This window comes from Bombyx mori, chromosome 18 (genome assembly GCF_030269925.1).
Source record: "Bombyx mori chromosome 18, ASM3026992v2".
Lineage (NCBI taxonomy): Eukaryota > Metazoa > Arthropoda > Insecta > Lepidoptera > Bombycidae > Bombyx > Bombyx mori.
Genome location: NC_085124.1, coordinates 8,558,351 through 8,581,063, shown reverse-complemented (window position 1 = coordinate 8,581,063; position 22,713 = coordinate 8,558,351). Strand labels below are relative to the sequence as shown.

Sequence of the window (22,713 nt, the reverse complement as noted above, 5' to 3'; positions counted from 1 at the left end):
AACTGAGGTACCTATGTCATTTTATTGATTTTTTTTGTTTCAGAGTCATTTCCAATTTTGGTTTATTTCATTCTATTTAATTTTACTTTTCTTTTGAAAGGGTTCACTTCATTCTAATGAAACACGAAATAATTATTTAACCATTTCATTTAAAAAAAGCTATTAGAGTGATATGACTACATTTCCTTTGCCTATCAACTAAGAACAAACTACACATCTTAAAAAGTTTGCGCTACGAAATGTCAAAAATCATTGAATTGCAGTTTTAGACAGAAAGAATTAAAATAACCAAATAATAACTAGGTACGAATGTTCAGGTTTGATCGTCTACTACACTTTGTCTCTGTGTAAAACACATTTCAGATAATCAAATAATAATCAGATAGTACACGAAATCTCTTAGCTATAGAAACAATGGAAGAGATTGGAATTATTTTACCCGAGAAAGTAAGTATTCAAAAAAAGGCTTACTAATCGAATAACTGTAACACAACCTTTACACATAATATTGAACTTTTTAGGATGACCAAGTCACAGACTCAAAAGGCTTGGCGTTTGCTGGTCCTCAATCTTTTGATGAACTCGAATCTGAAGATTTATACACAAAGTACAAGGTAAGTGAAACAAGTTTATAAACTCCACTAAAACTATTCATTTTCACCAATAAGTAAATGTATGAGATGCCACCCACCTTGAGACATCAGTTCCATACTACAGTGGCTGCCCTGCCGTTCAAACCAGAATAAATCTTGTGCTAGTAACATCAAGATAGCCATGAGCCCATTAGCCCATTAAGGAAAAAAACTGCATGGTTTTCTTTAGCCACTAGTAGTAGTTACCTACTGAGTTTCTCACTAGTGGGTCACGATTGTGATCCAGTGGTAGATCCAGAGAAGCACTGCTCTTGTTAGGAAATTCTCTTAGGCTGAGCTGTGAGCTCTTTACACATCAGGTGAAGCCAGAATAGTTCCTTGAGGCTATAGGTAGATAAAAAACACTAAATCACAACTTTCAATCTGCAATACACAATACATATTATCTTTAGTGTATTGTGCAATACACAAAGAGACAATAAATATTAACTTTTATGTAAATTTAACAGAAACTCCAAAGAATGTTAGAGTTCTTAGAAGTACAAGAAGAGTACATTAAAGATGAACAACGAAACTTGAAGAAAGAATATTTGCATGCACAGGAAGAAGTAAAGCGCATACAGTCTGTTCCTCTTGTCATTGGACAGTTTCTTGAGGCAGTTGATCAAAATACAGGCATAGGTAAATGGTTCATTTATTTAATAATATAAATTACCATTGTCTGTGTATCACCATGAATATTGAAAAGTATACGAAACTTAATAAATTGACTTTAAAAAATGCGAAATGAAACTATGGAAGTAGTTATAATTATGTCTAGAACTCTAAAACTGAAAAAATACTAAATTACATTTTACAATCAATTTATTCTATCTTCCTAATATTACTTTTTATTTACATTATTATTTTTAATGCTGGCGAGGACTGGACTTTTCAGTGCTCATTATTTAAAGTGATGAAAAATGTCAAACAAATGTTGAAAACTTCTCTACAAATAAAGTCATAAGTACACACTTCAGGAATATCCAATGACATTTTTTTGTGGCAAAATTCTGTGCAATTAAAAATATTTTTTTGATCTTGATATTACTTTGTTGGCATTTCCAATACTTGTTATATTTGAGTCGACTATTATCAAAGGCGGCAATCTGACTTTTGGACAATGATTGGTAAATCAGAAAAACGAATTATTGACTTTGTATTCCATTGGCAGTCACAAAACTCTTCGGAACGACATCTTAGATAAATAACAGGTTAACTATTAACCTTTATTTAATGCAGGTTTTGAACCGTATTCTTTGAAGGAGACGATTATATTTAAATAAATCTGTATTGACATATCAATAAATTTTTTTTGTCCAAATGTACAGATTGCCACCTTTGATAATAGACGACTCATTTGCTGTTTGCATCGCTTACACCCACTTCCAGAATAAAACATATTTTATTTTGTTATTTCAGTTGGCAGCACCACTGGCTCAAATTATTATGTCCGTATTCTCTCAACAATTGATAGAGAATTGTTGAAGCCATCTGCTTCAGTTGCTCTGCATAAGCATTCTAATGCTCTAGTTGACGTCTTGCCTCCTGAAGCCGACAGCTCAATCTCTATGTTGCAAGCTGGTATGTATTATTTCTACTGTAGGAAGTTATCCTGAATCTATACTTGTTGGTGCAACCATTCAGGTGCTTTTAATTAGTTGACAATATTCTAACTATATTTGAAACTATCCATGAGAAGTGACATATCCATGATGGTTCAAGTGATAGAATTTTCATAGAATCTCATCTCATCTATAATATGTTTTATTATTCAATACAGTGTCAACTCTAGTATTTAATTAAATGTAATTCTAATAAATTGAATATTTTCATTTTTATTTATCAGCGTGTTTAGTGCACAGTAATAATGCATCAATCAATCAAGTGTTGATCAAGACGCTAGTTGAACGGTGTGTGTTTTCGGTCTTTTATTTATTTATTGCATAGGTGGTTTGACGAGCTCACAGCCCACCTAGTGTTAAGTGGTTACTGGAGCCCATGGACATCTCACACATAAAGAGCCCAGAGACATCTAGAACGTAAATGCCGCCATGAGTGGGCAAGATGGGCCTTGAGATATGAGTGAGTATAGTTACAAGGGCAGTCCCACCCTTCAAACGGAAACGCATTACTGCTTCAAGGCAGAAATGGGCAGGGTGGCGGTACCTACCGATGCAGACTCACAAGGGGCCCTACCAGTCCTACCACCATTAATTAAACAAATTATAATTTTGCGGGTTTGATTTTTATTACACGCTATTATTTCTCCATTGTGGAAGTCAATTGTGATTATTTGTTAAGTTCCTACGCATTTCACTACAAAAATTGGTACCCGCCTGCGGGATTCGAACACCGTTGCGTCTTTCGAAATGAATGCACCGGACGTCTTATCCTTTAGGCCACCACGACTTCGAAAGTCTTCGACGATTACACTCAAAAAGTAATTTACTTTTTACAGATGAGAAACCTGATGTTCAATATTCGGATATTGGAGGCATGGATACACAAAAACAAGAAATTAGAGAAGCTGTTGAACTCCCTCTCACTCATGTAGAGTTGTACCGGCAAATCGGTATTGAGCCTCCTCGGGGTGTGCTCATGTATGGACCACCAGGTTGTGGCAAAACTATGCTGGCTAAAGCTGTTGCGCATCACACTACAGGTAGAATATTAGAAATATGAAATTTTCAGTACATATTTTGAATTAAAGAAATTTGTCTAAACTTTAATAACTGTTAACTAAAATTAAATTACAAATGCTTACTAGCAAATGTTTACAATTTTTTTATTGCTTAGATGGGTGGACGAGCTCACAGCCCACCTGGTGTTAAGTGGTTACTGGAGTCCATGGACATCTCACACAAATGCGCCACCCACCTTGAGATATAAGTTCAGAGATTTCAGTATAGTTACAACGGCTGCCATAACCTCAAACCGAAACGCATTACTGCTTCACGGCAGAAATAGGCTGCTTACAAGCATTTATTAAATGATTTTTAAACAGTTTAGCTTATATTTTAACTATAATGCTGAGTCGGATGACTCTATTCACACCCTAAGTCAATTCAGAAATTACATGAGCATAATATTTGATTGTCTCAAGACTTGTAACTTCTTGAGGTAAACTTGAGGCACTTCAAATGTCTAAAGGTAAATGAGCGAGTAATGTTAATTTATGTAATGCAATAACATTCCTTTTTAATATCTTCTCATCTGTCTGCTTTTATTTCAAGATGTACCTTTGCTTGTGTAAAGCACCCTAAAGTATAACATTGCATTTGTGTTTTGTTATAGCTGCATTCATTCGTGTCGTCGGATCAGAGTTTGTACAGAAGTACTTAGGAGAAGGACCCCGTATGGTGCGGGACGTTTTCCGTCTTGCCAAAGAGAACAGCCCAGCAATCATTTTCATTGATGAAATTGATGCCATTGCTACTAAAAGGTAATTAACGGTTCCAATATGAAAATAATAATTAAACCGTTTTAAAAAATTCGATATATATACTGGAAGGACTTGTATTTCTGTAGCGAACATATGATGCATCTCGTTTTTTTTTTTTGTTGCTTAGGTGGGTGGACGATCTCATAGCCCACCTGATGTTAAGTGGCTAGTTGAGCCCATAGACATTTACGACGTAAATGCGCCACCCACCTTGAGATATAAGTTCTAAGGTCTCAAGTATAGTTACAACGGCTGCAACGCCCTTCCGCCCGATTTGAAGAGTAAAATAGATATTCAGGGTGCAGCATTCTGGTACCACTCTATATCATATGCACCTAAAACTGAGCATCTGTTGAGCTTTACTTTCACATATTATAACCATCTCTTTCATTTATTATCACTATTATACTATACTATATACATATACTTTTTTTTTGTAGATTTGATGCCCAAACTGGTGCTGACAGAGAAGTTCAAAGGATTTTACTTGAACTCCTCAATCAAATGGATGGTTTTGATCAAACTACTAATGTTAAAGTAAGAAAATATGCTCTGTAATTTCCAAAATAAATGCATGGATCATACTGTCTACTTTATCGTTTGTGTATCGATTATTTATTACAGGTAATAATGGCGACAAATCGTGCTGATACATTGGACCCTGCGTTGCTAAGACCTGGCCGTCTCGACAGAAAAATCGAGTTTCCACTTCCAGATAGGTAAGTCGGATTCTCAAGTCTTCATAGGCGGCACAAAAGGCAGCGCTTTTTAATACGCTTTTATTAACTTCAGACCTATGTATGTTAGTATGTAATGGAATCTTTGAACATGATTTTGACCCCCTTCAAAAATTCGGATTAACTCGAAATTTGGCATACTTACTAAGGACCGATGACAATTCAACATTTAAAAAAAAATTTAAAAATTGAAATTCAATTTATTTTCAATTTTTAGTTGAATTTTCTATAAAAGCGTATTTTTTTAGTTTTTTTAAACTATTAGTTATTTTATTATAGTTACAACAAACTAGTTCTTATAAAGAAAATACACCTAGTGAATGTAATGAAATTGATATTCATTGCATACAACACTGTATAAATTCAACACTCCAAGTTCCTCCACTCTCAGGATAACGCGAGAAGTGTTTGTCCGTCTTCGCTTTAGTATTCTAATATATAGTATACTATCGACCCGCCCTCGCTTCACTTCGGAAACTGTAATTTATTATTGATTTCTCCACTATTTCATGGATGTTATTATACATATAAACCTTCCTCTTCAATCACTCTATCTATTAAAAACACCGTATCAAAATACGTTGCGTAGTTTTAAAGATTTAAGCATACATAGGGACAGATATAGGGACAGAGAAAGCGACTGTTTTATACTATGTAGTGATTAGGTATGAAACAGACACAAATTCTGGTCATACGACTAACATTTGTGGTTAACCCTTCAATTGCCGATACAAACTTTGAATTCTGACTGTTGTTCTAGGCGTCAAAAACGTTTGATTTTCTCGACAATCACTACCAAGATGAACCTTTCGGATGAAGTGGATTTGGAAGAGTTCGTGGCTCGACCGGACCGCGTGTCCGGCGCCGACATCAACGCCATCTGTCAGGAGGCCGGCATGCACGCTGTCAGGGAAAACAGGTAACTGTCCTTATCCGACCGCGACGGGACAATACAAGCCCCACCTCGCCGTCGCCCCAAACATTTCTTGTTGGATTAACTCTCGGTGCTTTTTTTTTTGTTTTTAACTCGTCGATTACGACGAAGGGTTCAACGAGCGAATCTTTTTTATTTTTTATTTAAAAACATATTACAAGCTTTACAGTACATATTAGCTAAATCGTACAAGTAGTACCTAGATCTAATCTGGATTGCAATCTAAATAGTATGTGCACTCAGCAAAACCATAATATCTTGTTGGATTAACTCTCGGTGCTTTTTTTTTTGTTTTTAACTCGTCTGTTACGACGAAGAGTTCGACGAGCGTACTAACCCATAGACTCAGCCCACTGAGTTTCTCGCCGGATCTTCTCGGTGGTAGATTCTGCGAAGCACTGCTCTTGCTAGGGCTAGGTGTTAGCAAATTCTGAGGTCGAGCTTGTGAGCTCACCTACCCGTCCGGGCCTAACTAGAATAGTTCGGTAGGCAGCGGCTTGACTCTGCCCCTGGCATTGCTGAAGTCCATGGGCGACGGTAACCACTCACCATCAGGTGGGCCGTATGCTCGTCTGCCTATAAGGGCAATAAAAAAAAAGAATAGCCTCTTAGGCTACCAGCGAACAGGTAGGGAAAAAAGATAACTGTATCCCTTAATCTTTTATGAAAATAATATTTATAAAAAACTTCGGTTTTTATAGTTCCGGTCATTAACTCTCTTTGTTTTAATAATCGTTGGAATCTTCGAAATAATTATGTGAATGATACTAAAAACCTTTGTTTTTTTTCAGATATATTGTCCTTCCTAAAGATTTCGAAAAGGGTTACAAGAATAACATCAAGAAAGATGAGAGCGAATATGAATTTTATAAATAAACGTCATTTTTCTGTGGATTGTGTACTAATATGTTTACAACTAGAACATTAAATCTCTTTTCTTAAAAATATTCAAGTTGTATTTTTTATTATAACTTTATAATAAATTAATTATATTCGCAAGAGATTACAAGACGATTTGAGTACAAAACAATAAATAGTAACTTTAAATGCAAGTTATAACTTTAGGCAAACTTAATAATGGCTGCTATACTGAAAATTACCCAAACAATCGATTTTACTCTTGTCCTGTACCTACTGTAAACACAATGATGAACATATCGTGGGTGACCAACGCAAAGATGTTCCGTAAAGATTATTTCTTCATTCGTATGTTAAAATACACGCTTTGTGTATAATATGTGATCCTTAGAAACATCCAAGTAAACGAAATCTTGATGAGTTAATTCAGGCATTATATAACTCACCTTCCAAGTCAACCGAACCAGGTCGATGGTACCAATATTTCGGAATAGTCCTAAAAAGTATATGCAATTGTAAAGTTTTGCAATACATTGTGTGGGTGAAAAATCACCTGAAAGAATTATTCCATTAAATACTTAACTGGTTTCAAAGGCAGGCAAAAACTAGCAGTTTTTTTTATTGCTTACATGTGTGGACGAGCTCACAGCCCACCTGGTGTTAAGTAGTTACTGGAGCCCAAGACATCTACAACGTAAATGCGCCATCTACCTTGAGTTCTAAGGTCTAAGTATAGTTACAACGGCTGCCCCACCCTTCAAACCGAAACGCAGTACTGCTTCACGGCAGCAATAGGCGGGGTGGTGGTACCTACACCCCTCAGACTCACAAGAGGTCCTACCACCAGTTATTACGCAAATTATAATTTTGCGGGTTTAATTTTTTATTGCACGATGTTATTCCTTCACCGTGGAAGTCAATCGTGAACATTTGTTAAGTACGTATTTCATTAGAAAAATTGGAACCCGGTGCATCGTTAGATACAAATGCACCGGACGTCTTATCCTTTATGCCACGACGACTACAACTACAGTTTAGACAAGCGTAACGGTTTCGGATAGTAGGCGATCTGTTCCGGAGCAGTTGATGCGTTAGTTATCGAATATCATTCCTTACACCACTCCCATCACAAAGATCATATCGATGTCTAATAGAACTATTTCTCACTCTGTCGCATTAAAAATAGCTGCAAAGCATCGTTGCACTGGATACTACTCATAACCTATTCTCAGTGTACTTTCTTGGCTCGCTTCTTTATCTACACAACTAAAAATTAATATTAAAAATCGTAGCCGAAAACTACGGTAAGCAGAGGCGGATTATCCGTAAGGTAAACTAGGCACGTGCATAGGGGTGTGTAGTTACAAGGGGCGCGCGAGCTCAGAATTTTTAAATAAATAAAGAAAATAAAATATCGACGATTGAGAACTAAATGCTGATATATAATCTAAATCTTGTCGTCCCTCTTGATTTCTTCAGTTATAACGTCGTATTTCATTCGCGCATTAGCGTAAGTACAAGAGTCTTGATCTACTAAAGTCTAGGGTTTGATGATACAACGTCATCTTAATTGCAAAAACTAGTTAAAATTTCTAGTATTATGATGGCCATTTATGGCCGGTACAGGGGCGCCGATAAAGTGATTGCCTAGGGCGCTCTGGACCTTTAATCCGCTACTGACGGTAAGGTAAGGTACTTACTATCAGAACCAAAGTTTATGTTAAGTTAAGTTTATGTTAATAGATATCTTACAAAGTTGTGTATTCCATTATTTTAGGCCAAAACGAAATTATTTACAACAGAAAAGTGAAAATCAAAAGATAAAAATTATTTCAAAATCTATATTTCATAACATTTTTGTTAACAATGTGATTTCATAATACAATATATTTGGCTTAAAACCTTATACAAAACGGATGTCGATGTAACAATAAATTACGGAAAAATACAGCTGCACGAGAGATGGGTAATTTGTGATGAGAATATCGATATCTCCTTACAGCTAATATCAGGTGCATTATTTTAAAATTACGTTAGGCTACTTTAAGGCACTAATACTATTAAGGCTGTTGTTACGTCTAAAAATATGAAGGATTAATATCAAACCTAGCGGCCCTCTTAAAACTACGAATAACATTTTAATAGTTCATAATTTTAATTCTAGCGGATCTAGCCTATTCGTAAGTCGAAGGTAAATATATTAATAAAAAGTCGGCGAGTGAAATCACAGTTAAATTACAAGGCCAAGATATTTTTTTCGTACAATTTACCTAAAATTGTGACAAGAATTTGGAAGTATCGAAGTTCAGGAATGTTGACATTTTTAAGTAATACTAAAAAATTATTAACTTATCGCTAAAACCGAATCATCTTTGTGAATTGTCAATGTTAATACTCTGTTCGAAACACTTAAGTAATTCGTTGATAACTTTTATGTTTCCAATTATAATTTAAGTAGACCGAAACATTATGATTAATAACAAGAGAGAAACATGACAAAACGTTGTACTTACTGGACGGGGTAGTTGAGTATCACACTAATATCTATTCTTCCAAATGTAATAAATTATTTTAAACTACATCAATTCAACAATTTTATGGCAATAAAGAATGTTTAACAATAATACGTACAAATATAAGGAAATACAATAGGGAATGTCATAACATTTTGTTTCAATAACAGACGATTTTTCAACTAAGCTATATTTTATAGAATACAATTGATATGAAGATTTATTTAATACATAAACATATCATTACACTGGTCAATTCTAAAAGACCTAATACTACCAAATGTGAATATTATGATTTTAGCAGAAAAACAGAATAATTATTTAAACATTTACATGAATAAACCTTAATCAAAATCGATATTGACTGCGTTACAAAAAGAAGTTGCGTAAAACAACTTGGGTATGTCATGATTCCAATCTGGATTTTCATTTCCATCTGGATTGTTTCCATAAATTAATAATTCAGAGTTCATCTAATCATATCATTTAGAGAGAGATAACTAATATTGGCCGTTCAACAGAAAATATGAGATGTCTATGGTCGTTCCTGACAAAAGGAGATTTTTTCATTTACTGATTTATATAATGAATACCTGTTTCAGTTTGTTGTAACCAAATAACATGAGGATTTGTACATGCAACCAACAGCTTGTGACATGTTAGCTGATGAATTTCATGGCGTCAACTGAGACACTGGCCGGTCATCGTTCTCGTCGAACCCGTCGCTTGAGACGAAGGGCTCGACGAGTAAATTAACCCTCAGACACAGCCCACTGAGTTTCTCGCCGGATCTTCTCAGTGGGACGCATTTTCGATCCGGTGGTAGATTCTGCGAAGCACTGCTCTTGCTAGGGTTCGTGTTAGCAACGTCGTCAGGTTTGAGCCCCGTGAGCTCACCCACTAGTTAAGGTTACGCTGAAATACCCTCTGAAGGCTATTTCATGCCTACGCATGCACACTTAGTGCTAGTAAGACCGACTTACACATCTACAAACGAGTTTGTACACTGCCCTATAGGATAGGGCCTCATAATTAATTGAACTGCTGCTTTGACGTCACCGGTATCAATATCCAATTCACTACCATAACACGAATATGGCTCGGTTACTCTTACAACAAGCGCAACTTTGTGACGTCATTACACCGGGAACGACCAACCTACCTACAGCTGTACAGCTTAGGTAGAAAAGAAAAAAAATGAGACACTGGTAGGTTTTTTTTTATTGCTTAGATGGGCGGACGAGCTCACAGCCCACCTGCTGTTAAGTGGTTACTGGAGCCCATAGACATCTACAACGTAAATGCGCCACCCACTTTGAAATATAAGTTCTAAGATCTCGGTATAATTACAACGACTGAACCTTCAAGCCAAAACGCATTACTGCGTCACGGCAGAAATACGAAGAAACCCGTGCGGACTCACATGAAGTCCTACCACCAGTCATCGCTCGGAATATTTGCACCGCAATTCTCCGTTTGACACGTAGTCGCTTTTATGATAGAACTAGCTGTACTCGCCCGCTTCGCTGCGCATTTTTAACATTATTTCATTGTCATTATTATTAGGGAATCTAACACTCATATAAATATTATTACCTATCCATTAAGTACATGTATTTTCTACATGGATACCAAGTTTCAAGTCAATCGGATGCATGGTTCAGTAGTTATAACGGAACATCCGTAAAAACCATTGGAGATTTATATATCGTCTTCTCGCATTAAAACTGTATAATCTCAAAACTTACTAATTTTATAGGAGAGTGTTTTAAAGGTTTAACATGTGATATTTTTAATATTAATCATCTTTGCAACATTTATTTCATATATTTTCTGTCTTTTAAAGTAAGATAAAGTTATGTATTAATTTTGTTAATAGTAGTCAAAACATAGGTAAACCAAAAAAAAAACTAAAACTAAACTACGCTCTTTTGACAGTATTTATTAGAGAGAAAAAAACTGGTGATACCAAATGATTCCGCATATTAACTCAATTTCGAATCGTTTTTTTGGAAATTGTACACATTTAATGAGAAAAGACGATATTAGTATAGATTAGTTCGTCCGGATTTGTGTAGGTTACGATTGTCGGTCTCGATGCACAAACATCGACTATCGCGCGGCGCGGGCGACGGGAGGAGGACAGCGGCGCGGGGTCTCGGTTTAACACCTTCTTCGACACTTCGTGCAGCAACGACACCCGCAACACCTGCTTGTTACTCTTTTATAAATTAACCAAATATTACACATATCGTATTAATACAGTCGACTCTTTTATTTTATAACACCGGTCTACCCGAGAGCAGTCGAGAACAGTCGGCGTGTCCCGTGGCGGGTGATGGCGGGTCAGGGCGGGTGGGGGCGGGTCAGGGCGCGTGCATGAGCGGCACGAGCAGCGCGGGCGGGCCGGCGCGGCGCAGGAAGGCGTGCGAGAGCAGCCGCGGCGCGGACAGCCGCAGCGCCGGGTCCCGCACCAGCGCGCTCTCCACGAACGCGAGCAGGTCGGCCGGGCAGCGGGCGGCGCCGCGCGGCCGGGGCGCCGGCATGTCGCGGATTCGACGCATCGCCTGCATCCGAGCGAGATGTGGCATTAATATAAAAAAATTAGCTGACCCGGCAAACTTTTTTTGCCATATATAAGATTACTAGGGAATTTCTAGTGTAGAAAAAAAAAAACAGGATGTGGTAAATGAGTGAGAGGAATGTAGCGCTGTGAACGATGAGGGAATATAAAAATAACAAAAATTCATTCAACCACACAATGCTTCACTATAACAAAAAAAAAATGTCCAAAACATAAAAAATAAATGTTAGGGGTGGACAACCCTTATAACTTAAGGGGATTGAAAAATAGATAGTAGCCGATTCTCAGACCTACTGAACATGCATATAAAACTTCATAAAAACTGGTCAAACCGTTTCAGAGAAGTATGGTAACTAACATTGTGACATAAGAATTTTATATATCTATATATATAATATATAAATTTATTGCTGTTCGTTAGTCTCGCTAAAACTCGAGAACGGCTGGACCGATTTGGCTAATTTTAGTTAATTTTGAATTATTTGTGGAAGTCCAGAGAAGGTTTAAAAGGTAGATAAATATAAAAATGCTCGGAATTACATAAAAATAACAATTTGGTTTTCCCTTTGATGTGTCCCCCGTCGGACGGATTACTTTTGTCTGTTTTAAGTTTATTTTATACATAAGTTTAGGTCTTTTATTTCTCGATTGAGGCACTACGAAGTCTGCCGAGTCAGCTAGTAATCAATATATATGTGCTGACTATATTGTTGATATTTGTGCTGATGACATCATAATCAGTCGAGCGCTTTAAGAAGGCGTTAAAAATAAACATAAAAAATTCATTTTGGAATACCTAACTAATAATATAGAACATTACTATAGAAATTACTTATTTTAAATTACTTATTAATATAGAAATTACTTATTTGATAACATCCCAAAACCGAGTGCCATAGTTTTTAAATTCGCCAATAGACAAAGGGAAAATTAGCCCATACAGCCTTATAGTAAACTTATATGCTGACAAACGAAAGAGTTGTCTGTGACTTGAACAACAAATAAAAAAAATTGCTAATGGTTATAATTCACAGACTTTTTAGTTTTGTTCAATTCAATATTTATATATTGTAATAATAATTATTACTTAAAACCATGAATTATTTAATATTTTTAGATATTAATGATTCCATTAGTAAAAATCACAATGGCTTACCATTACTCTATTCTTATTATATATGATCAGAGAGTTTTAGCAGCAACCCGAGTGAAGCGTCACTTGAAGTTTTATTTTATGTTTTTTCAATAGCTTATTGTAATATATAATATACAAATTGGGTGTTGTTTTGTGTATTAAAAGTCAATAATCGTTGTTCACGATTATTGAGACATTGGAATAAAACTGTGGCTAACATAGCAGTGACTGTTTTTTTTTTCAAGATAAAAGGTCTGCGGAAATTCACGCTCACTCAATGTGCTATTCATCAAGTTGACGTGAAAACTCCCAAAAAGCAATAAAAAGAAATACACCGGATTTTTATTAACATAAAAAATATATATAAAAAATAACTATGACAGGCTAGGCTGTATAGGCTACGCTCTTTGCCTGCTTGTTGGCGAATTTAAAAACAACAACAACAATATCGTTGCCGGCTTCCGGATTTTCATTTCATTTTATTATTAATATGAGGATATAATAATAATAAAATGTACGTAAGGGCTTATTTCTAGCAACATTAACCACAATTAACTTATTTAATACTGTAAATAATGATAAGAGCGATTATTGATTTCGAAGAAAACAATTACCAACTTAATTTTAGTTGCAGAAAAAAACAGATTTCTCTTAAACCTGGGTGAGAATATAAAAATCGTTTTCTGAATATGAAACGATATTTCTTTGTCTATCAAATTAAGTTAAAATCATCATCACCCGACAACTTTTTTAGGGGCCCAAACGCCCATAGAAAATGGGCATTGTCCTTTACGATCAAAGTTCGATTGGCCCGTTTTTGCCATAAGTAATTAGTAGTCGAAATCAAAGTATACATATTTTTGATTTGTATGTGTGATTGTAGATAAAATAAAAGTCTTCATAGATTCTAAATATTTGATGACGTTGAATATTAATCTATATAAATAAATAAAATTGGAGTGTCTGTTTGTAATAATAAAATAACCACTTTTTATTAAATGCGTAAAATTGTATACAAAGTACATATACCAAAATAACATTTTTTTTTTAATTTTTCTGTCTGTTTGTCTGGCTTACTGTTTGTTCCGGCTAATCTCTGGAGCGGCTGGACCGATTTTGACGGGACTTTCACTGATAGGTAGCTGATGATATAAAGAGTAACTTAGGCTACTTTTTTTAGACTAGCTAGCCCCGCGGCGTCACCCGCGGTTATTGTCGTACCGCGGGTGACGCCGCGTATGATCGCGAGGCTCATCTAGCATATTATATTTTAATAAATACGAGCACAATTTATGAAGAACTACATCCGTCGTCCGTAACTTTGAACTCGAGGCTGACAAAATTAGAGTGACCTTGAATTAACAAAATAAATTCACGTAAACTTACCTGTAGGGGAGGTTCATTGAAGAATGGCGGCTCACCGTCTACCATTTCGACCACCATAATGCCCAGCGACCACACATCCACCTCGGGTCCGTACGGCAGCCTCGATATCACCTCAGGTGACATCCAGTACGGTGTACCAACTAGTGATTTTCTTTTAGGTAATTCCTGAAATCATCATAATAATTTTATTTTTTTCTTTCCACCACAATATTTCAGCCTTTTTGTATGCAGACGGTGGGCACAGAGCGATATTAGCATCAGCCTGTCAGTTATTCGAAATTGTACCGTACTGAGTACGTATCAGTGCCAACATAACGAAAATAAATGTCTTTTTGTAACTTCTTTGTTTAGACTATTCAAATTTAAGGCTACATTCGTCAATGATATTTTTTTTTTAGAAACCAATAAACTGATATTAAAATCAGGTTACGGTTATTGTCTATGCCTTTGTTTAATTGTTTAAACCTTTGCCTTTGTTTTCTAAAACAAACGATATTGTCCGTATACGTCAGCTAGTGTTTTACTAAAAAAATCTGTATAAAGTTCTGTAAGTCTTAGTTAGAACCGCATGCACACTTAGTGCTAGAAAGACAGACTTACACGTCTACAAACGAGTTCGTCCACTGCCCTACAGTATAGGGTCTTCCTTTCGCGCTAAGCACACTCTGTACAATATCATAATTAATTGGACTTGTAGCGGGCTTAGCTCGGACAGTCTGTGTCGAGTCGTCGCACAATAAACAGGTTGCAAACTGTCGTGTCTTATTAATAATTATCAACCTGCATAATATCACACACGCTCTATATAAGCACAGACTCAACAAACTGCTGCTCTGACGTCACAGGTGTCAATGTCCAAATTCAGTATCATAACACCAATATGGCTCGGTTACTCTTGCAACAAGCGCAACTTTGTGACGTCATTACGCCGGAAACGACCAACCTGCCTACAGCTGTACAGCTTTAAAACTTTCTTCACGACAAAAACGGTTAGAACTACACTTTGGTAAGCTTTATAACCCAGTCATACGATTTAGAGACGCCTTTTACCAGACTCGGTATTTCAGAATGTTGTGTTACTGTTCTGTTGACCCTACAGGAGCTATCTCTAGCGCGCTAGCCTATGAAATATTCAAAACAAACGTACCTGCGACACTTGAGCACAAAAGCCAAAGTCTGATAACTTGACGCGCCCGTCTGCCGTCATTAGTATTGAATCGGATTTGATGTCTCTGTGTATAACGCCTTGGCTGTGAAGGAATGCCAGAGCCTGAAAAAAATATATTTATTAGTACAGTGAAAGACAACGGGTTCGACTAATCGATAGATAAAAATGGAAGAAATAATACATGATGAAAAAATCTTTATTTTAGACAGTAACGTTTATATTTGTTTTTCTTTCATATTTTTAATTATTAATACTAAGAAATCAGGCTCAAGCTGGAGGTGTTGTTAATACTAGCCCTAGCAAGAGCAGTGCTTCGCAGAATCTACAACCGGATCGGAAACGCGACCCACTGAGAAGATCCAGCGAGAAACTCAAGGGGCTGTTATCATAAGCGTTACCTTCAAGCACTGCTTGCAGACCGTGGCGATCTGTTCCGGGTCCATCCGGACGCGGGTGACGATGTCGGTGAGCGCGCCGCCCGCCATGTACTCCATGACCACCCATAGCTCGTCACCAACGAGATAGGAAGCGTACATCTCCACTATGTTCGGATGCGGGTAGTCTCGCATTATCACCTACAACAGTCAAACAAAGTTTATGCGGTACAACTAACGATATCTAAATCGTAAGATCGGATTCTATTGGATGACCCAAAACTTTTTTTTTAAATGTTCGTTAAGTTAATACTTCACGGTTACTCGACTTTGTACCTTATTGTCGATTGTCTTAGGTCTCTATTCTGTCTGTCAAGATGTTTCGTCATTTAACGAGGGATGACAGTTTGGGAGTAATGATAAAACGAAGATCTTCTACCGAGCCAGTGAAATTGCTCGATAGACAGACAGTCCAAAGGATGGCGTTCGGAACTTATATTTATCGAAACTTATCTTGAAAATGTCGTTAACGAAATTCAAACATCTGCCAAATATCTTGACTTCTGTGACAGGTATCCGCTAAAATAGCACTGTGTATTTTAATAACCGAACTAATAAAGATCATCAAATGATCTTGATGAACTCACTATTAAATTTGTTTTCCGTCAAATATGAATAATTTGTTTGGATGCGCGCTCATATTCAAAAACAGACACAAAAAATAAAAAAAACGATTCGAACTGCGTACTATATAGGGTTCCATATAATACATATAATTAAAATTAAAAATAGCTTGATAGCTTTCACATATCCTATTATGAAGCTTGCAGAAACTCCACAGAATCGTTTAAATGACCCACTATCGCATACCCCGAAATCATAGCCTCACTTAATAAAACTCATTGATACACTTACAACTTCATTGAACAGAAGTTCTCGTCTCTGTTGCCTTCGCAAGTTCATCATCTTGACGGCGACGCTTCTCCTCGTGCGGGTGTCGGTCGCCGAGCAAACTATGCCCGTGCTCCCCTTGCCGATCTTATTGAAGCCGGTCAACGTAGCGCGGGGATCGCCCTCGCTCACCACTAGACGTAGCGCTGCGCGGAACTGTTGCGGAACATATTGTTAATTGCAACGATGGAAATAAATACCATTATTTTTTTTGGTCAGGAGGAAATCGCCGGATTTCCGCCCTCCACTGGGGATGGACGGCGGGGCATGTCGGAGTCGAACTGACTAAAACCTCCTGTCGCTCAACAACCAACGTCCAAACCTCGCATGAGACAGAACTCATGAAAAGGCAAAGGGGGGAAAGTGAAGCGTTTAGTGCGGAGCACATCTCTCCCATCACCCTCCCCCTCGGGACGCCGAACCGGCGATCGTCGGCGCCACGACCACCAGCCCTATCGGTAAATAAATACCATACCAAGTTTTTTTTTTCACACCTATATCTATACTAATATATAAATCTACAGTGGTTTTTACGGATGTTCCGTTATAACTACTGAACCATGCATCCGATTGCGTTGAAACTTGGTATCCATGTAGAAAATACATGTAGGTACTTAATGGATAGGCTAATATTTATATGAGTGTTGGACTCTCTAATAATAAGGACAATAAATAATAATGCTAATTTTAAATGCCATCGAAGCGGGCAAGCACGGCTAGTAAATTTATATTGTTATTTTGGTCATTAAGTAGATACAACGCATTTACATATTTTATTAGAAATGAATAGTTGAAAAAAAAAAAACTTTTTACTAACATGACCTTTGGTGGTCAATTTATAATAGACACAGCGATTTAGGCATTCAATACCCATAGCGATACCGAACAAACACCTCGGCTTGACTGATGTTTTTACTAATGTAGTGAAAGTTTGTATGTGCCTTTCTATTTAAAAATAAGCAATGACAAAACAGTTAAGTATCATTTTCCCTTTTGTTCATCGAATCTGCCTTTTATTTTTGTGTAGTACCTATTGACGAACTTTCAATTTTAATTAATACAATATTATTAATAAAAAAAAATCGAATAAAATGATAATAGAAAATCTTGAGGTGTCAGTGATTAACGTCGATTTTCAATTATTAGACGAACACTATACTCTATTCCAATTACGAAGTCCCTTTTGACACTTCTTATACCTATTTTTTTTTTCCTACCTAAGCTGGTAGCTTTGAGAGGCTATTCCAGCGTAACCTTAACTCGTAGGTGAGCTCACGGGGCACCTGACGACGTTGCTAACACGAACCCTAGCAAGAGCAGTGCTTCACAGAATCTACCACCGGATCGGAAACGCGACCCACTGAGAAGATCCGGCGAGAAATTTGCGCGCATGTGAGTGGCCGGCATTAGAACGTAACTCTTCACGTTTTGCACAATTTCAAATAATAAGCATTTTTTGTTCATAGTCGTAAACATCATTTAAAAAATACACAATCAATCTAAATCATTATACAATTAATTCACACACACAATAACATAATAATAACATCTGTCAAATCACAAATGGGACTTCGTAATTGGAATAGAGTATAGTGAACATTAAAACAAAATAAATGAACAACTGTGTCGTCAGCAGCCCTTATTTACCATCGATAAGTTAGTTATGGTATTAAAAAATCAAAGCCTTCACACTGCGTTATGAAAGGCAAAACAATAACTGTTATTATTATTATTATGCAATAACAGAACGCTGTTATGAAATTTGAGACGCAAGTTTACCCAGTGGCGGATTAAAAGTCCAGAGCGCCCTAGGCAATCACTTTATCGGTGCCCCTGTACCGGCCATCAATGGCCATCATAATACTATAAATTTTAACTAGTTGTTTTTGCAATTACGATGACGTTGTATCATCAAACCCTAGACTTTAGTAGACCAGGATCCTTGTGCTTAAGCTAATGCGCCAATGAAATACAAACAAACCCGCCATATTGCATAATACGAGTATATCGAAGCTTCTGCAATAGTTTAAATTACAGATCAGCATTTAGTTCTTAATCGTCGATATGTTATTTTATTTATTTATTTAAAAATTCTGAGCTCGCGCGCCCCTTGTAACTACACGCCCCTAGGCACGTGCCTGGTTTACCTTACGGATAATCCGCCTCTGCAGTTTACCTGTTCATGCGTCAATCGCAATTCATGCTTTGATGCGGCGAGCGGTATCGAGGTCGCTGTCGAGCCCGGACCGGCGGTCGATGCAGGATGCTGGTGACGTAGAACTTGTTGGTTCTCACCTAAAAATTAAGCAATTTAATTAAACTAGTAGGCGACCAGCGGTCGAAGTTCGACCATAATTAATTGAAATTATACGTTTGTACATTTGTATGGTTCTATTGTCACATTTCTATAATCATAATTGTTCTATAATCACAGTTTTCGCCAAGACTACACTATAGACAAATAATATTAAAAACAATTCGATTTTCAATTTGACCACAGATTTTAACAATAAACAAAAGAGTATATATGCGTGGGTGTGTGTGTGTCAAATACACGGTAGTGTGTGTAATGTTATTGATTTAATGTATTTTTTATTAATAATAAAAAAAGAAAATTTGAATTCTGCACTCTTTCACTATATTCTCTATAAGTGTGGGAAATTTGATACTTCTCCGTCCGCACAATTTTCGTAAAAAGGGGTATAAAGTTTTTTATTCACATAGTTAATAAAAAATGTATGTAATCAAATTACTTAATAATATTGTCTTTCAATAAGTCGCCAGTGCTACTATGGCTTCTGTAACTACAAACATATTGCAAAATGTTTCTATATCGGAAGTGGCTATTGTATATTGTAATTGATGTAGTCTGTCTTTCCGAAAACAGTTTGAAGTTTTAATGTCTTTAAATTCTATATTATTAGTTAGGTATTTCAAAATGAGTTTTTTTATGTTTATTTTTAACGCGTTCTTAAGGCATTGATTGTGATGTAATCAGCACAAATTTCACAATCCAGGGAAGCTTTTTGTCTGTCTGTCTGACTGTTATAGATGCATGAAAAATATAGATAATGGAATGCATTACATGCACACAATACATACAATGCATTCCATCATTCATTATTATATATAAAAACAGAAACACAACTGATATATGGCAAAGATAGCATATTGCACACATATCACACCTGATGTTAATTTAATTACATTTCACAGAAAATAGCAACACATAACAAGATTATATGTCTGGTTATGAGATGTTTCTGCCATTGAAAAGAATGATCAACCTGACATGACGATACTTTACAGATTTCAATCTGTATGTAAAATTACAAAAAATGTGTAAAATTAATCAATTTAATTATATATTGCAGAAACTGACAATTCTGACATAGAATTCACTAGTTTATTAAAATATCAGAGGATCTTACATAATAATAGTGTTTAATGTAAAGACATGGGTGTGTAACCCTTCTTTCCCATCTGTCAATAATATTAGCATCCTCAGCTTATTTTCTAACAGAACACTTTCGTTATTTCCTATCCTGAATATTAGAAGGAAATGATGAAAACCCACATAGATTGATTTGCAATGCAAAGAAATCTAGCCATAATCTGGTTTGAATGGTGAGATAGCCAATATTCTTATAAAGCTGAAATGTCAACGTTGTTTTATCTTCAAGGCTGACATTCAGGTTGTAGTATGCAAGGGTTCTGATAATTGCTAATCACCAGAGGGGCTGGTAAAACATCTGTGGCAATTAAAAAAATATTTACATCTTTATATTAGAACAATTTTATGTACATCACAATTTCAATTATTATTTAATAACACAAAGATGATAATCAAACTGGAGTATGAAATGTACATAAGCTCAATATATTCTTAGGTTTTTCTTAGGGTTACCAAACTTCTTATAATTTTATTAATGCTAATTAACTTCAAGGGTTAGTAGCTACACAGACAACTATATAAGTAGACCTACGAGATAATGTGAAATTTGCTTTAAACTTTATATTAGTTATATAGACAAATGGCTTCATGCCAACCAGATGTTAGACAATTTACCAGAACCAATAAACATTATAATGTAAATACAGTCTCTTTGGTGCATCAGAATAATACCAATGCTTTTACTGTTGACTAAAACTTGCCTGTTCTGTTCCAAAATAAGAATAATTAATGAATAAGTACCTTCTTATATTATTTATTCTTATATTTATAAGTACCTTCAATTCTAATACATACAGATAATTTTAATCTCAGATGTATTATTATCAAATGGATCCTAAAATAAAAAAAATGAAGTAAAAAATCTCACCAATGGGCAAGTTGTTTCCATTAAGGCCAAGATGCATATTGTGAGTAACAGCTTGTGTTTGATGACTATGTTGATATGGCATGTTCGCATTCTGTATGTTCTGATAAGTCATACCAGCATGATGGTTATCATTAATTTCAGCAACTTGTCTGATTGTTGCCTCGTGCATATGCTGTGACCATTCCACTGGAGACTCTGGAATTGGCTTATTTACAGCATAGTTACTCTGCTCCCGTCTCAAACTGGGATACTGCTGTGGAGCAGGAGGCACAGGAGGAGATTCTTCGGGTACTGATGGTGGTACATTAGCCTGATTACGTAAATCTCGTCGAATTTTTGGTGGACTTGTGCTTCTAAGAGAATTAGATCTAGCAACATTTGATGTCTTTGGCAATATAAAACCATTTTGTTGGTTGGCTGGTTGTGGCTGTGGAATGTTTGCAGGCAAGAGTCTTGCTACAGCTGACACTGGTGTTATCCTGTGATCACCTCTAACAATTGTTTTCAAATCTAATATCTCTGTAGGAGTAATTTCAGAGGGATCCACTAATGGTAAAGGTCGATTTGTTGATTTTAATATCTGTGAATGGATTAGAATTAAAGCATAATCTTTGATTAGGTGCAATCAATATTAGAATCTTGATCATTTTAGTAAACAACATAGTTTACTGGTGGTAGGACCTCTTGTGAGTCCTCGCGGGTGGGTACCACCACCCTGCCTATTTCTGCCGTGAAGCAGTAATGCGTTTCGGTTTGAAGGGTGGGGCAGCCGTTGTAGCTATACGTGAGACTTTAGAACTTAAATCTCAAGATGCGTGGCGCATTTACGTTGTGGATGTCTTTGGGCTCCAGTAACCACTTAACAACAGGTGGGCTGTGAGCTCGTCCACCCAACTAATCAATAAAAAAAAATTAAAAAAAGTGCTATGACTAAAACAGATGAAAACTGTAGTTGAAACTTAAGTTAATCATTAATTGAGCCTAGATTGTTTCGATTAACAAACAATGAAAACAATTTACCTGATTGTTTCCAACGAGTGAAGCCCACTGAAGAGGAAGTCCAACAAACTTTCCCTCGTGCTTATCGAAACCAGTGTGTACTCTGTGTTCAAAATTACTAGGCGGCGAAATAAGTGGCTTTTTCTTCTTCTTAGAAAACATCGTTTAGTCCAACTATCAATTTAATAAATTAAAACTCAATCAAGCATCTAAAAAATGTATCCACATCACGAGTTTTACTCCTAGAATGCTCGTATCCGTAACTAAAAAATGAAAATGAAAGCTCACTGTTTGATAAAATGTTCAGATCAAATTAGGAAATAAAAACTCGGAACAAATTCTAATTTGTACACATTAAACAACTGCGCGTTTGACTTGGTTTGACTGGTTTGTTTAGTTTTCGTATATTCTAGGTACACTCCTTTCCTATCAACACATACGTTTGTATTCTCGTGGTAGTACCTATTCACTTTAATCAACACCTGCCTGAATACCAATTAAGGTAGGTACCTACCAAATATTACTGCTATGTGAGTAAGTAAATATTATGTAGGTACCGTACCCACCAAATCGAGGTCTTTCGTCCACATTCCCAAGAATATTATCTATGGTATTATAGGCATAGATTATACACTTAATATGATTATAAACTATACATCATCTAAGTATTAGGTA

The 22,713-nt window shown here is 36.2% G+C and overlaps 2 protein-coding genes across 8 annotated transcripts; one reads left to right on the top strand and one right to left on the bottom strand.

Annotated features, from left to right (window-relative positions):
* Nucleotides 1-244: 244 nt before the first annotated feature.
* On the top strand, nucleotides 245-6,695 carry LOC732870 (26S protease regulatory subunit 6B). The gene is given in 10 exon segments (NM_001046873.1): nucleotides 245-447; nucleotides 522-614; nucleotides 1,103-1,274; nucleotides 2,055-2,216; nucleotides 3,094-3,297; nucleotides 3,930-4,077; nucleotides 4,518-4,614; nucleotides 4,702-4,796; nucleotides 5,575-5,733; nucleotides 6,540-6,695. Coding segments are annotated over 10 exon segments (1,248 nt in total). The 5' UTR covers nucleotides 245-414; the 3' UTR covers nucleotides 6,625-6,695.
* Nucleotides 6,696-8,433: 1,738 nt separating this feature from the next.
* LOC101747126 (serine/threonine-protein kinase PAK mbt) lies at nucleotides 8,434-22,645 on the bottom strand. Of its 7 annotated transcripts, none has more exons than XM_012692199.4 (9): nucleotides 22,553-22,645; nucleotides 22,060-22,301; nucleotides 21,040-21,619; nucleotides 18,894-19,012; nucleotides 16,682-16,873; nucleotides 15,791-15,967; nucleotides 15,372-15,494; nucleotides 14,225-14,389; nucleotides 8,434-11,686 (listed from the first exon to the last, which is right to left on the bottom strand). In XM_012692199.4, the coding sequence occupies exons 2-9, from the start codon at nucleotides 22,198-22,200 to the stop codon at nucleotides 11,486-11,488; spliced, it is 1,698 nt and encodes a 565-aa protein (XP_012547653.1). In that variant the 5' UTR covers nucleotides 22,201-22,301; nucleotides 22,553-22,645; the 3' UTR covers nucleotides 8,434-11,485. The 7 variants fall into 7 exon arrangements, with proteins under 7 accessions (XP_012547653.1, XP_012547656.1, XP_012547655.1 ...); XM_012692202.4 differs by having other exon boundaries at nucleotides 22,601-22,645; XM_012692201.4 differs by having other exon boundaries at nucleotides 22,605-22,641.
* Between the last annotated feature and the right edge of the window lie 68 nt (nucleotides 22,646-22,713).

Coding starts and splice junctions, on each gene's coding strand:
- LOC101747126 (XM_012692199.4), bottom strand. CDS start 22,200: ATGTTTTCTAAGAAGAAGAAAAAGCCACTTATTTCGCCGCCTAGTAAT. Junction 15,495..15,790: donor TCTGCAAGCAGTGCTTGAAG/GTAACGCTTATG, acceptor TATTTTTTTCAG/GCTCTGGCATTCCTTCACAG. Junction 11,687..14,224: donor TCAATGAACCTCCCCTACAG/GTAAGTTTACGT, acceptor GCTCGGATGCAG/GCGATGCGTCGAATCCGCGA.